The sequence below is a fragment of the Mus caroli genome, unplaced genomic scaffold (assembly GCF_978045245.1).
Source record: "Mus caroli unplaced genomic scaffold, Mus_caroli_1 scaffold_13, whole genome shotgun sequence".
Taxonomy (NCBI): Eukaryota; Metazoa; Chordata; class Mammalia; order Rodentia; family Muridae; genus Mus; species Mus caroli.
In genome coordinates, this window is record NW_028227268.1 from 39,572,374 (window position 1) to 39,586,664 (window position 14,291).

A 14,291-nucleotide genomic window follows, 5' to 3' on the forward strand; every position below is an offset into this window, starting at 1 on the left:
TGGACAAAATTAGAAAACTCTGTGGCCATTCAGGAATATTACTCCTGTAATGGGGGACAACCAAGATACTTAGACTACTTACTCTCTTGTCTCTCAGGTCCATACTGTTCAACAAACTGATGGCTTTTGTAAGACAGCAAATAGATTCTATTCAAATGAAACCCATACAGGTCCATTATCACAGGCTGGAAGTAGGGAACTCTAAAACCTCTGACATGGATAATGACAAGGAATAGCCCCTAACTTATGCACTAAACCAGATAGCCAATGGTGGGTAAGAGAACACCTCAAGACCCCTGCCCCTAATTGGGAGGCCTCACCAACCTAAGATAGGAGATCAACTAAAAAAGGGATATTGAGTGTCGTCCAGAGATGGGAAAAGGGAGACTAGGGTCTGTTCCAACCTAAGACAGACATGGTTTCTGTATGTTTTCCCAACCTTCCCTTTTGAAAAAAATTAAAAAGGGGGACCTGTTGGGAGCCGACTCTTAGCAGAAAGTGGCTATCATCTCTGCAGCCATCTCAGGCTATCTACTTACAGGTGGAACTTTTCCACCCTGACGAGTCTTGTTTTTCTATCGTGATGTTTTCGCAAGAAGCCTACCACAGGTGAACACACTCTGATAACATCTTGTTTTTCTCCTATGCATCCTGGACCTGTGGTTAAGTGTCTCTAGCTGCACTCCCCAGTGAGTGCACATATACCCATAGTTGCCTTTCAATAAACAAGACTTGAGACTCAAGACTTGAGCAGATAGTCTGTGTTATCTCCATTCTTCGAGTCTCTTGCTCCTGTGTCCCCACACTCTCTTTTGCAGACTCCATTGACTGACCCGGTCAATATTTAGAGAGTGTTAGGTGATCTAAAAATTTCATTGGTGAGTACTGAGGAGGTGACACAGGTCAGCTTCTGATTGGCTTGTGCCAGGGGTGAGGGGTCTGCATTCCTATGTCATGAACACTTAACCACAGGATGAGATAAGGGTGTCCAGCACAGACAGCACATCCTAAGATAAACTATTTTCCCTTCCTTGTGGTTATCTCTAGGCTGGTCTTTAGCATGGGGGATTTATGACCTTATTTCTGGAATGTATGGTCTGTTCCTGGAACTGGTGACTTATGGCCTAGTTCCTGGGAATGGCGGCTTTTCTTTTGAAGTAAGGACTGGTTCTAATATGGGGACAAATGGGATTTATGTTATCCTCTCTCTCTCTCTTAAAAATACTTATTTATTAGTATAAATAAGTACACTGTAGCTGTCTTCAAATACACCAGAAGAGGACATCAGATCTCATTACGGGCAGTTGTGAGCCACCATGTGGTTGCTGGGATTTGAACTCAGGACCTTGGGAAGAGCTGTCAGTGCTCTTACCCGCTGAGCCACCTCACCAGCCCTTATGTCATCCTTTCAATATGAGAGGACAGAGAGATGAGCAGGATTGGGTTGCATGATTTGGAACTCACAAAGAATCAATAAAAAGTTAAAAAAAAAAAAAGAAATTTACAAACAACTCCCAAGATAATCAGCTATCATGACTCTCCAAAAGATAACGACTCCTCACTAACTGATTCAAAACTATAGACACTAAGGTTGTTTTGGCAAAGGGAGAAGGAGATTCTCTGGGGGACACCCCCTGCAGGGTGAGTAGGCAGCCCCCAGGATACAGCTGAACCTTTACCCATAGTACCCTTCACTATTGGTAATATATTGCCTTGGTATGATCGACAGTCCTGGAAGTAACCCCAGTAATGTCTTCAATTCACCAAGCTAGGCTGGGGTGCAGTTAATTCCTTGGATTGTGTTCAGAGCCTCTCTGGAATGGAAGTGAGTTTACTCACATTGTCCTAAGAAAAGTCACAGCAACGTACCCGGTGGACACTAGAGGAAGCAAAGATGTGTTGGGGTGGGGGTAGGGGGAGAGTTAAGCACTCCCACCTATCAGAACTGATCTTCTCTTCCACAATTAGTGAAAACATGGAGCCAATGTGCCTGCCTCGGGCTCATGCGAGCACAGGTGTAGCTGGGGGCCTCAGAGCCACAGAGCGCAGGTGTTCACCTGTCAGTTCCTGCATCTCTTTTTCTGACCCTCCTTCCTATTGATAGTGTATGCTGTAATCTCTCCAAACAATCTGGATTTACCTGGGGAACTAAAAAGTCCCACAGATTCTGCTCTTCTGAAAACAGAAAAAGGTGCTGAAACCCTGATCAGGAAAACATCCAGAAACCTGTTCAGGAGTCCTGAGCTGGACCGAGCTGGGTGGAAACCCTCAGGATGAAGACAGAGTCATTGGAACCCAGAGCAGTGAAGCAAGCCCAGGCAAAGGGCCAGGGTTGACTTCCTTCCTGAGCCCTCACCCTTGTTACGTTTTCATTTCTCGTTTGTTAGGTTTCGATTTCTCAGAAAAGGAAAGCAGAACTCTGTGCTGCCCTTCCAACCTCAAAGGGGGAGAATAACACCCACAGTAATTTCCTCCTTCTTAGAACACTAAAGGAGAAGAATGTAAGTGCTGACTTGAGACCATTTCTCAGAAGGATCTAAGTACACTGGGGGAAAAAGCAATCTTGCAGTTCTTTTTTCAATATTTGCTAAACTGTTGCTTTTACATTTTTCCTTTCTTTGTCTCACCTTTGTTTTTTAAAGCAGAGTTTTATCAAGTAAATTCCTGTGTACACAAAGTGTCTTAAGTGCTTGAACCTCTTGCCTTCTCCTCCCCAGGTCTGAGATGCCAGGCCTGTGCTACCATGTTTAGGTTTTGCTTACCTTTAGCATAAAGGATGATGGGTTTCACTGTGTCCTTTCCATAGTTGTGTCCTGTTGTAGGTTGTTCCATTTAATCATAAGTGCCCATTAGTGTTTCCCCACTTCCCCCCACCAGTCCAGTCAGTCTGACCTACACCCACAAATCAGTGACCTTGCCCACCCTGTCTGTAATACCACCCTCCTCACCCTCACTACCTAGAACACAGCCAGTGGGCTGCAGTAAGAATTTATTCACACAGATATTACATAGAGCAGGTGTCACACTTAGAGTTTCTTTTTCTTTTCTTTTTTATTAGATATTTTCTTCATTTACATTTCAAATGTTATCCCCAAAGTCCCCTATACCCTCCCCCCTCAAGCCTGATCCCCAACCCACCTACTCCTGCCTCCTGGCCCTGGCATTTCCCTGTGCTGGGCATATGATCTTCGCAAGACCAAGGGCCTCTCCTCCCAATGATGGCCGACTAGGCCATCCTCTGCTATATATACAACTAGAGACACAGCTCTGGGGGATACTGGTTAGTTTCTATCAATGAGATGAAACATCAATACCAAAGTGCAAGTTGAGAGGGAAGGGATTATTTGGGGTGCACTTCCACAGTGTACCCATATATGGGAGGAAGTCAGGAAGGGAATGCAAACATGGCAAGGACCTGGAAGCAGGATCTGATGCTCAGGATCTCTGGAAGAGCAGTCAGTGCTCTTAGCCACTAAACCATCTCTCCAGCCCCCATACAGATTATAAATCTGTCCCGAGCTATCGTTCTCGCCGGCAAGAACACACTCGGACAACTGGATTCTTTTGAGGCAAGCTTTATTGCTTCTTAAGGAGGGAAGACCCTGAGCCCGGAAAATGGTGCTGCTTATATAGCCCTCAGCGTGGTGTTTCAGCACCTGATGTGGCGTGTCAGCTCCTGATTTGTTGCTCTGCCCATCACCTCATTACTACGCCCCGAGATGGGCAGTGACTAGGCTTGAGTTCACTCTCGCACTTGTGCACAAGGCTTGTTTACTAGTTGGGCACAGCGGAAGCCAGCACCATATTATAATGGCGATTGCTCACAACACGACTCTCTTTTTTTTTTAAATTTTTAATATTTTTATTACATATTTTCCTCAGTTACATTTCCAATGCTATCCCAAAAGTCCCCCATAGCGCCCCCCACTTCCCTACCCACCCATTCCCATTCTTTTGGCCCTGGCATTCCCCTATATTGGGGCATATAAAGTTTGCAAGTCCAATGGGCCTCTCTTTCCAGTGATGGCCGACTAGGCCATCTTTCGATACATATGCAGCTAGAGACAAGAGCTCCGGGGTTCTGGTTAGTACATCATGTTGTTCCGACAATAGGGTTGCAGATCCCTTTAGCTCCTTGGGTACTTTCTCTAGCTTCTCCATTGGGAGCCCTGTGATACATCCAATAGCTGACTGTGAACATCCACTCCTGACAACACGACTCTCTACATAAATCCCCCTTCAACCTGATGGGGCATCCATCTGGAGTTTCACCCATTCCTCTGTGGTAAACCTCTTCACACAGCCGCCTTCCACGTGCCAGGATTCAGGCTCTGCAGCAAACACAGCACAGCAGAACCTCTCCACTCTGAGCGCACACACATATGCACACACAGCTCCGGATTTGTGCACTTCGATGAATTTGCACTTGTACTTGATCTTCTCCTTCTCCTCACAGAAGTGAGTGACAGGCAGCTGTTGGATGTACTTTTCTATTTCACTCTCTAGACACACAAGGTCACTCTTCTTTGCTTCAAAACCAATAATTTGCTGGGTTTTGCCATCCAAACCAATGAACAAAAATCCCCCATCTGTGTTTGCAAATGCAGAAACAGTTTGAGGGAGGAGCTCTTTGATGCGTTTTCGCAGGCGTTTCGCTGAAAGCAATGTAACTTCAACATATCTGGATCTGGTAAAGGGGAAAGTTTCCTCGTACTGAAATTCTGTCTTGTTAAAAAATGCAGCAGCCAAATCCTCCAGGTGCCATTCTCCTTCCACTTCAGGGCAGGCTATGCTTGCAGGCAACTCCGGTCTGACACAGGGTCTCCCTCCAGTTTCCTTCAGGTCCTGCAGAAATTCCAGGGCAGCAGCGGCACTCACTTGTACAGAAGATGACATGCTCCTTACATACAAATTGGTTCTCAGGGTGCCAATAGGCAGCCCAAAGATTTCTTGGCTCCACGATTTCACGTAGATATAAATGTAGCCTTCGCTCTCCGTGAAGTCCAGGTGCCACTGGACAAAGGGCAGACATTTACAAAGAGAGGCTTCCAAATCTAGTCCCAGGCCATCCCTAGTGAGACTATAATTTTCGTTTTCAATTTTAACCTTGATTGCTCCACCTCCCGAATTCAGGAGAGCACATACAGCTAGAGAGATGTTTGCATTCTCCTCTTTCCTGAGGTGAGAATTCATTTTCTTCCTATCCTTCTCTCCAAAAGTGATTGCTCCGAGATTTAGACCGAGCTTAGCATATTTGGCTTCCAGGTCAACGCTGATGCCCATTTTCCCAGCAGCCTTTGCATTTTCCAGCTGAATGTCATTCCTGGAAAACAGACAGAGCCGTTAGAATAAGAGCAAAGGGGGCTGATGAGATGGCTCAGCGGGTAAGAGCACTGACTGCTCTTCTGAAGGTCTTGAGTTCCAGTCCTAGCAACCACATGGTGGCTCATAACCACCCTTAATGAAATCTGATGCCCTCTTCTGGAGAGTCTGAAGACAGCTACAGTATACTTAATGTATAATAGTAAATAAATCTTTTAAAAAGTAAATAAATAAAAGAATGAGAGCGAAGCAAGAGAGAGCATCTTCCATACCGTGAGACCAATAGCAATAACTCACCCATTCCCAGTTAGCTCTATCTCTCTCTCTTTGATTCAAGATGTGAGCTCTCAGTTCTTCTGTCAACATGGACTATAACCCTCCTAAACCCTAAAGCAAATTGCTCTACAGGCTTGTCAGTGTGCAGGGGGAGAAATGGTTGTTGTTTTTCCGCACTTTGCACTTATTAACAGAACTTTTATGCCTACTAAGTTTTAGACGTAATGTTACAGGTATAGTTGAGCCTGTTCAGATGTTCAATCCCATTTTAATCTTTGTTCATTTCTTTTCTTGTCCTTGATATTGTATTCGGTCTTCTTTCAATAAACCCTCAGTGGAATCTGTATTGGTCTTTTCTGTACCATAGGCTTTAGTTATGCAATGATTTAGACGTGTTTATTTTATGTCTATTGGTGTTTTGCCTGCTTATGTGTACCATGTGCATGCAGTAACCCTGAAGGCCAGAAGAGGGCATCATCTCCCCAAGAACTGGCGTTACAGGTGGTGGTTAGCCCCATGTTAGTGCTGGGAAGTGAATCCTGGTGCTTGAGAAGAGCAGCCAGTGCTCTTAACCCCTGAGCTATCTCTCCAGTCCAGTTTCAGATCATTTATGATTATTATGAATGTAAATAAGATGAAGAATACGAAGACATCTGACATTGACCTCTGACCTCCAAACTCCAAACATGTAATCACTATTCCTTAATCCCAGTATCTTTTTCTATCTTAGGAAGTCTGCCCAGATGTGCCCAGATGTGAGCCCATTTGCTCCACTGACTCCATAGGGGAAAGCCTCTGTCTCCATTTGGAATCACCACTGAGAGCCATAGATGCTGGTGTCCACCTACTTTCCCAGCACACGGATTGCTAAAGCATGAACTGTAGTTTTGTTCGTAGATTCATATATTTGAACTATTGTCCCCAATTGATGGAAATGTTTCAGAAGGATATAGCAGGTGTAGCCTTGTTGGAGAAGGTATGTCACTGGGGATGGTCTTTGAAGTTTTAAGAGACTCACCCTATTCCCAGTTAGCATTCTCTCTCTCTCTCTCTCTCTCTCTCTCTCTCTCTCTCTCTCTCTCTCTCTCTCTCTGATTCAAGATGTGAACTCTCAACTCTTCTGTCAACATGGACTATAACCCTCTAAAACCCTAAAGCAAATTAATTCTACTTTCATAAGTTGACTTGAGGTCTTAGTTATGGTTATTTTGAAACACCATGTTCGAAAAGAAGATCAGGAGGGAAGTATTTGGCTTATACTTCCACATCATACTCCATCATGGAAGGAAGTCAGAACAGGAACTCAAACAGGATGGGAACCTAGAGGCAGGAGCTGATGCAAAGACTATAGAGACCCCAGGACCCAGGACCACCGACCCAGGGGATGGCACCACCTACAGTGGACTGGGCCCTCTTCCATCAATCACTAAGAAAGTGTCCTACAGGCTTGCCTGCAGCCCAGTCTTACAAAGACAATGTCTTCATCAAGGTTTCTCCTCTGAGTTGATTGAGTATAGTTTGTGTCAGGTTGATCTACACATAGCCAGCATAACCGACTGCTTGTCAGTTGTCGTGGGTTGGCCTGATGCTGCTTGTACTCTGATGCTAATATTGGTTCCTCAAGATCTGGGTGCCCCAGAGACAAGGGTCTGGGCATAGACCCAAGTGACACCACGTGACCTTGCCTCCAAGTTATTTCTGATTGGTGAATAAAGATGCCAATAACCTGGGAAGAGGAGACAAAGACAGGTTTTAGTGTTTCCGGGCTTGGGGCCTGAGAGTAGAACCAGGAAGAGAAGCCACCACCACCGTGGATCAGATTGAGCTCATAAAAAATGTGGCCCTGAAGCCTGGCCGGTTGGATTTAAGAGGAGCCCAGAGAAACACAGTAAGTAATAACTCAGAGTTATCGATAGGAAAGTAGATTCTAATAGCACAGAAGGTAGATATCTGCCCAGCTCTTGTGCTGTTTAAGGCTTATTGTAAATAATGAAAGCTGCGTGGGTCTTTTAACCAGGAACTGAATGATCAAAGCAGGGTAGAAACCAAAGTAACATTTAAAATGTCAGCAATACTCAGTCTGACCGGAATACATCCCTGTTAAGCCACCACCTTTTTTTTTCCCCTCCCTATTCAAACCCACCTGCCAAAAGCAAGCTTTCAGAAGTCCTTTCAGTTCCTCCCTGTCAGAAACTGCAGCCCGCCCTCTCCTCCACCCACCATATTCTCCTAAGCAGTCTCTGTTCTTCCCCATTCCCACCCAGGCACGCATATAGAATCCCCTGAGCCAGGCTCTGTTCTCAGCCAGCACCACAGCTCACACCAAAGTACAAAAGAACAGTGGTCATGACATCCCCCAGCCCCGGGAAATTCAGAAATTACAGGTCTGTGGTGCAGTCACATTTACAGGAGCTGTGGGATAGCCTGGGATACAGGCCATTGCACTCGTACATCGTGACTATGGAAAATTGTCAATTGTTTAAAATGTGCATCTTTTAGGCATGTATGTGAGACTTGTTCCTTCAAAAAAAAAAAAAAGCTGGGTGATCTACAAACCCAGACATGTAAACTCATTAACCCCCCTGCAGTTTTAGGTCTACTTTGCCATTCAGACTCCCATCCGCTGCTCCCACCCCAACCCCCTCCCCGCCCCCACCCCCAAAATGCTAGTGTCGACTAGAGAAAGTTCTCGGAGACTTTGGTCTGGAATTTAAAGTGTCTTGTTAGCTGTCCTCAGAGGGAAAGAGCCTGGCATCCAGATGCAGGCACTGCAGATTGGCAGGCAAACACAGAGGCAGGAGCAGTAGTAGTTGCCTCTTGGAGAAAAAGAAGAGATGGGGAATTCTTTGCACACCTCTGAAAGTGCTTGGCAGTTGGTGGAAGAGAACATTATAAGCTTTTCAGGGCTCTAGTGCACCTATCTCGTTTTTCATCTTGAATGCAGTTCCACTTCTTCCTGTCGGTCAGACACATTTACTTATCCTACCACAGGATCCTGTGGAGAACCCTCAAGATGCTCTGGTGACCAGCAGGAGCCTGATTTCCTAGGGACTAGAGGCTGCTTATTTCTTCTCCTGCCCCTGCTAACTGTGCCAGGTGCCTGCTGTGGATAAAAGGGCCCCAGACACCACAGATATCTCTCCCTCTTCCTCTCCCCTTCTCCTCCTCTGCTCTCATTTCTCTCTGCTCCCTCTCAACCTTACCTCCTGTGTGTTTCCATGTCTCTCTCTGCCTGTCTGCCCTTATCCCTCCTTACTGTTTCAACTCTGAGGCACCTTTCGCTCTCCTCTCCCAAATAAACCTCTTACACTAGATCTGTTGCATGACATATTTTCTCAGGGATACACCATGGCACAGACCTGCCAAAAGTACCCAACGCCTGGCTTGCATTTTCATCCTCCCACACTCTGCCTCAATAGTTCAGGCTCAGGCCAAGCAGAACCTAAGCTCTCTCCCTGGTCCTCCCCAGAACCAAGAAGACACAGGCATTTGCCCTCCCAGACCCACCAGGTGCCCAATCCCTTCACAGCAGGTTTGTTAATACTTTGTTTAAATGGGCTACTAAGGCTCTAAGAAGCCAAGATGCCAGTAGAGACAGAAACTAACCCAGGTTCCTGAGAGAGGTGGGTTGTACTGATGACCCCCATATGGTCCCAGAGCAACTGGGACCCAGGGACAGAAATGGCATTAGGGGTAGGACTTGAGTAGGCTGTATGTCTGTGGTCACTTACCTCTGAGTTCTTTGGTTGCCTTGCTCAGTTGCCTCAAGTCTAGTACTCATGTTAGCAGTCTTGGTGAAGCAGGCTAGTGTCACCTGAGAAAGACCCTCGGTCTGCAACAAGTCCTGGCCAGCAGATGTCTTCGCCGGTGGGCTTTGGCACTTGGAAGAGTTCTAACTGCAGCCCTGGTTGTGTGTTCACCTCTAAGCCCACATGAGTTCTTTGTTCCTTGCTGCATTAAAGCATTGCACAGACTCTAGTGGTAGACTGGAAATCCCAGAACTGTCAACCTCCAGGAAGTGAAAGCCCTGCCTCCACTTTTCTATTGGACAGAGTGTAACACAAGCTCACAGTTGACTAATCAGATCTTTTCATTTCTATCTGCCTCAGGCATTCCCAAGCAGCAAAGTCCATTTGCTCAAAAGAGCAGGTGCCCTTGTTAATGCCTTTAGAGACCCTCCAGTCCAGGGCTTAAAATGGGCACAACAGGATCCTCTCTGCCAGCAGATTCCTGGAGCCCTCCGGAATTCTCTCTATGGAATTCCCAGGGCTACCCTAAAGCAGTACACCTCTCTTGCTACTTTGTTACAGTAACACCTCCCTAACCAGCCTTAAGAAACTGATTGGGGGGGGGGGGAGTGAGAGAGGGAGTTTGAGGGAAGGGAAAGGGAGTTGGGGGTGGATGGGAGAGGGAGTTGGGGAGGAAGGAAGGGCCAGGACCAGGAAAGGGGATAACATTTGAAATGTAAATAAAGAAAATATCCAATAAAATATATATTTTAAAAAAAAGAAAAGAAAAGAAATAGGGCTGGAGGGAGCACTGACTGCCCTTCCAGAGGTCTAGAACTCCACTGTCCCTCCAGCCTAAGAGTCCAGAACAGGGCTCTTCCCTGTGGGCTGTTTCATTGCCTGTCACTACCAGACCAGCTCTGAGGAAACTGACTCAGAGACCTTTAGAATCTCTTTTTTAATCTCTAATTTTTAATCTCTAAGAAATAAAGTACAGGAGGTTTCTGGAGTTCTCGTGGGTTGATGGAAACATGCAAAAACGTAAAGGAGAATATTTGCATCAGTAATGAAGAAAACCAAAAAATGAAGAAAGACAAAATTTTCCTTCTGTACTTGTCAGGAGGTGAAAGAAGAAGTTGCTAGGGGGGAGTCCAATGAGTCACCCTCCTCCCGTATCCCAAGCCACAACCTCTTGCTCAGAACTGTACCCTCCCGTTCCTAAGGAATGTCACAAGACTAGCCAGAGACCAGGGCAAGCCAACAACCAGGGCTTTGAGGGACATGAGGAAGAAAAGAACAGGGGTAGGAAAAGTGGGGGAGCCAGGGAGGAGCAGCATCTGGACTGAGGCAGCTGCTGGGTGGAGAAAGTCCAGTACCCATGCTCTGTGTGTGCCTGCAGTCTTCTCTTCTTTCTCTCCCCTCTTCACCCTCCTCCTCCTCCTCCTCCTCCAAGCTCCAGTTCAGCTCCAAAGTCAGTGAGAAGGAATTCAACTCCAAAGGTCAGGGATTAGAACTGCAGCAAACTCTGGGGACTTCTCCATCAAGGACAAAGTGCAGTGCCCAGGCTTAAGGAAGGAGGCAGCCAGGAGAGCATTTATAAGGAGACAGCTCTCTGAGTCCAGCCACCTCGGGGACAAGTTCTCCATCGGCTGGCAGGGTCCAGCTGAGTCTATGTTCCCAGGAACTAGCTCCTTTGTTGCCTTCTCATCTTGAGTTACAGGTCAAATATCCAGGCTAAGGCCTGACCACCAGGGCTTGCAGTCAAAGACCTTCAAGCCAGGCGGCCCAGATAAGGTCTAATCACCAATTTATCACCAATACTTTCTCCTGTCCTATGACTGACAACTGCCCCACCTACCAACCCCCACCCCCACCCCGCCCTGCCTAAGTCAGAGCAAAAGCGCAATGGAGACACCATTGCCCAACCCCTTGTGTCAAAATGTGATTGTACAACGCTAGGGGCCACCAACCTCCACCTCTCTCTGTGGTCTCATACTTTATAAATATGTGATGCAATTTCCCTTCAGGAACAGTCAGCTCCCGACCTCAGTGACCATCCCGTTGTTCCTGACTGATCAGTTTTTGCTGCCTAATTGGTGATCAGAGGTCATCTCCAAGCTCAGAGTTATGAGGTAACCACATTTATAAGCCATCCAGGAATGTCTGCACTGGATGAAGAGGCAGATGGAGACGGGGAGAAGAAAGGACATATTATTTAACCAGAGATGAGGTGACAGAACTACAACTGCCAGGTTACACTGCTTCAAAAATAAAGTTCTCTCTGAAGAATTGAATCTGAATCTCCATGGATCCATTTAGAGTCCCCAGAAATCCAAAGGAAGTCTAAAAAGCTTGTGAGGAAAGTGGGTTTGGACCCTGGGGCAGGAGACTGAGGTACTTTTTTTTACATATCAAAGTAGACCTGGCCCCCAGGTCCTCCCAGCATCCCTCACTCCCTACCTGGCATACCCTGCCCCCATTTTTGCTCTCCTCCTCCTCTTCTTCCTCCTTCTCTTCCTCCTCCCCCTTTCCTTCTCTTCTCTCTCTGTGACCCTTTCTTTCTCTTCCCCCCTCCTTCCCATGGAGACTTCTGTGGTCTTCTTCCTTGGGGTTGGTGAACTTCACTAGTGGTGATGAAATAACCTATCAGAAAAATCATACGTCTGCAGGGATGTTCTTATTGAACATCCAAGGTGCATTTGAGACTTCGTTGGAAATGGTGTTTGGCTCAAGCCCTTGAAGAATTCCTAGGTTCCTGATACAGATGATGAGGGAGGAGAAAGAGAACATGAGGAGAAAAGAGAAGGGGGAGGAGGAGGAGGAGGAGGGTGAAGTATTGAGAGTTGAGGATGAAGAATGAAGAATGTGAGGATGAAGATGAAGAATGAAGATAAAGAATGTGAAGATGAGGAGGAATGGGAAGATGGAGATGAGGAGCAGGAAGAAGGAACACTGATAGGCTCCAGCCTTCTTCATACTTTTGTATTTTCTCCAATCCCTCAGAGCAAGCTGCAGCCTCTGCTTCACCCCCATAGCACTCATGGCTGTTAGGTCTCAAACCTGGGACAAACTGGCTGACCGAAATACTTATTAATATATCAGAGCTGGCAAAGGTGTCCAGCTCCTCCCAGCACTTTTCAGCTCCAACCTGTATTAGTCAGGGTTCTCTAGAGTCATGGAACTTATGGAATGTCTCTAGACTGAGGGAATTTATTGTGATGGCTTACAGTCTGTAGTCCAACTAACCCAACGATGGGCAGCTGTGGATAGCAAGTCTGAGAATCTAGTAATTGATCAGTCCCACGAGGCTAGGTGCTTCAGCTGGTCTTCTGTAGAAGTAGGTTCTAACAAGTGTTCTGGCGAGTAAGTACAAGCAGTCAAAGAATGAATCTTCCTTCTTCCAATGTCCCTATGTAGGCCTCCAGCAGAAGGTGTGGCCCAGATTAAAGGTGTGTACCACCACACCTGGATCTGGGACTTGCTTTGTCTCAGGCTGACCTTGAACTCAGAGATCGCCTTGCTTCAGTCTCCTGGGACTAAAGGCGTGTACTACCTTGCCTGGGCCTAAACTTTTCATGGCCACAAGGCCTCAAGATCTCCATGACAAGATCCAGGTCAGAAACTTGAGTCTTCCAGCCTCAAGATCTGGATCACAGATGTGCCTTCCAATTCTGGATCGTAGTTCATTACAGACATAGTCAAGATGACAACCAGGAAAAGCCATTACATGCCCTGTTACAGGGTCCTCCTGGCTGGCACACACTGCAGGCACTGGGCTGGGCTTTCCCTTGCCCAGCATCTCTGATTCCTCTATAGCCCAGCCAGGTTGCCTATGCCAGCCCTTTTGCCCTTTTGTGCTTTGGCCCTTTGGCCTCCTGGCCTCTTGGCTGCAGGCTCTCCTCTCTCCTCTCCTCATTCTCCTCGCATGGTCTTGCTCAGTCTGCCAGTCACGTCCACAGTGGACCCATTTAGATGCCCATTTTCTCCCTCATATCTGCAGCAAACCTCCTCCACACCTAGGAGTAACCTTATCACCTTCTACCTCATTTTCTCATTCAGCGGCCCTGCCTTTTAGGTCTTGCTGCTCTTCTCAAGGGTTGTCGACTTCCTTTGCTGAGATATACCCTGAACAGATTACAGTGGAGAAAGAACCTCCACACTTGTCTATCACAAGTTCATTTTTATCCGTTGCTGCCTTAAAGGGGAACCTGGATGGAATCAACACCTCTTGGCTCTGGCTGTGGGAGCCTAAGATGCTGTGGGGCAAAATGCTCTGCTGTCTTGCTCTGTTGGAACTGGAGGGTGCTGGGCCCCATGTGTAGTAGAGCACAGCGTCAGAATCACAGGAATCTCCAGTTCCCCACACTCCAAATAACTTGTGAAGCCAGTGTCTGTCTGCCAGAAGGAGTCATTGCCCTTACCTCTGTCAACGGGGACTCCTGTGGCACCTATCAGGCCCCTGCTAGTCTCCAGGCTCCTCAGCCCCTAATCACCAGCACTTCTTTAAACATCTCAAAGCCTCCAGCCCAGTCTCCTGGCCTTCCCTCCCCCAGCTACTGTCTCTTCATATGACCCAGCCATTCTCACCATGGTCTGTCCCCTGCTCTTCTCCCCTCCCTTGCACACAGCCTTGGCTAAGCCCGACCTGCTTGCCGTGTTCAGTCTACTTCTTTCTCTCTCTGCTCTGGACTTTCCAGATGCCTCTGGCTGTTCTCTCTCTAAAATAAAACCTTAATCTCCCATGGAACAGTCATGTAGGCAGTTTCTTTATTGTCACCTCCCACATACACACATACATCTGGTACCGAAACTTCAGATACGCATGGAACGACAGTTTCCCCACTCCATTCTATGTACATTAAACCCAAAGGTTACATTGTGTCTGTCTGTATGTTAGCATTTACCAACATGTGGCTGTCTACTTTCTCCTGTTTTGTAAAAGGGACTGCTTTTTAAAAACAACTT

At 46.8% G+C, this 14,291-nt stretch overlaps 1 protein-coding gene across 2 annotated transcripts; it reads right to left on the bottom strand.

The window, feature by feature from the left end:
• Positions 1 to 3,951: 3,951 nt before the first annotated feature.
• On the bottom strand, positions 3,952 to 9,572 carry LOC110305490 (schlafen family member 2). 2 transcript variants are annotated; one of them, XM_021177488.3, is made up of 2 exons: positions 9,330 to 9,572; positions 3,952 to 5,323 (listed from the first exon to the last, which is right to left on the bottom strand). In XM_021177488.3, exons 1-2 carry the CDS (start codon positions 9,377 to 9,379, stop codon positions 4,240 to 4,242), a joined length of 1,134 nt encoding a protein of 377 aa, XP_021033147.1. In that variant the 5' UTR covers positions 9,380 to 9,572; the 3' UTR covers positions 3,952 to 4,239. The 2 variants fall into 2 exon arrangements, with proteins under 2 accessions (XP_021033147.1, XP_085685874.1); XM_085829748.1 differs by lacking the exon at positions 9,330 to 9,572 and adding an exon at positions 7,067 to 7,312.
• Between the last annotated feature and the right edge of the window lie 4,719 nt (positions 9,573 to 14,291).

Coding starts and splice junctions, on each gene's coding strand:
- LOC110305490 (XM_021177488.3), bottom strand. CDS start 9,379: ATGAGTACTAGACTTGAGGCAACTGAGCAAGGCAACCAAAGAACTCAG. Junction 5,324..9,329: donor GGCAACCAAAGAACTCAGAG/GTAAGTGACCAC, acceptor TCTGTTTTCCAG/GAATGACATTCAGCTGGAAA.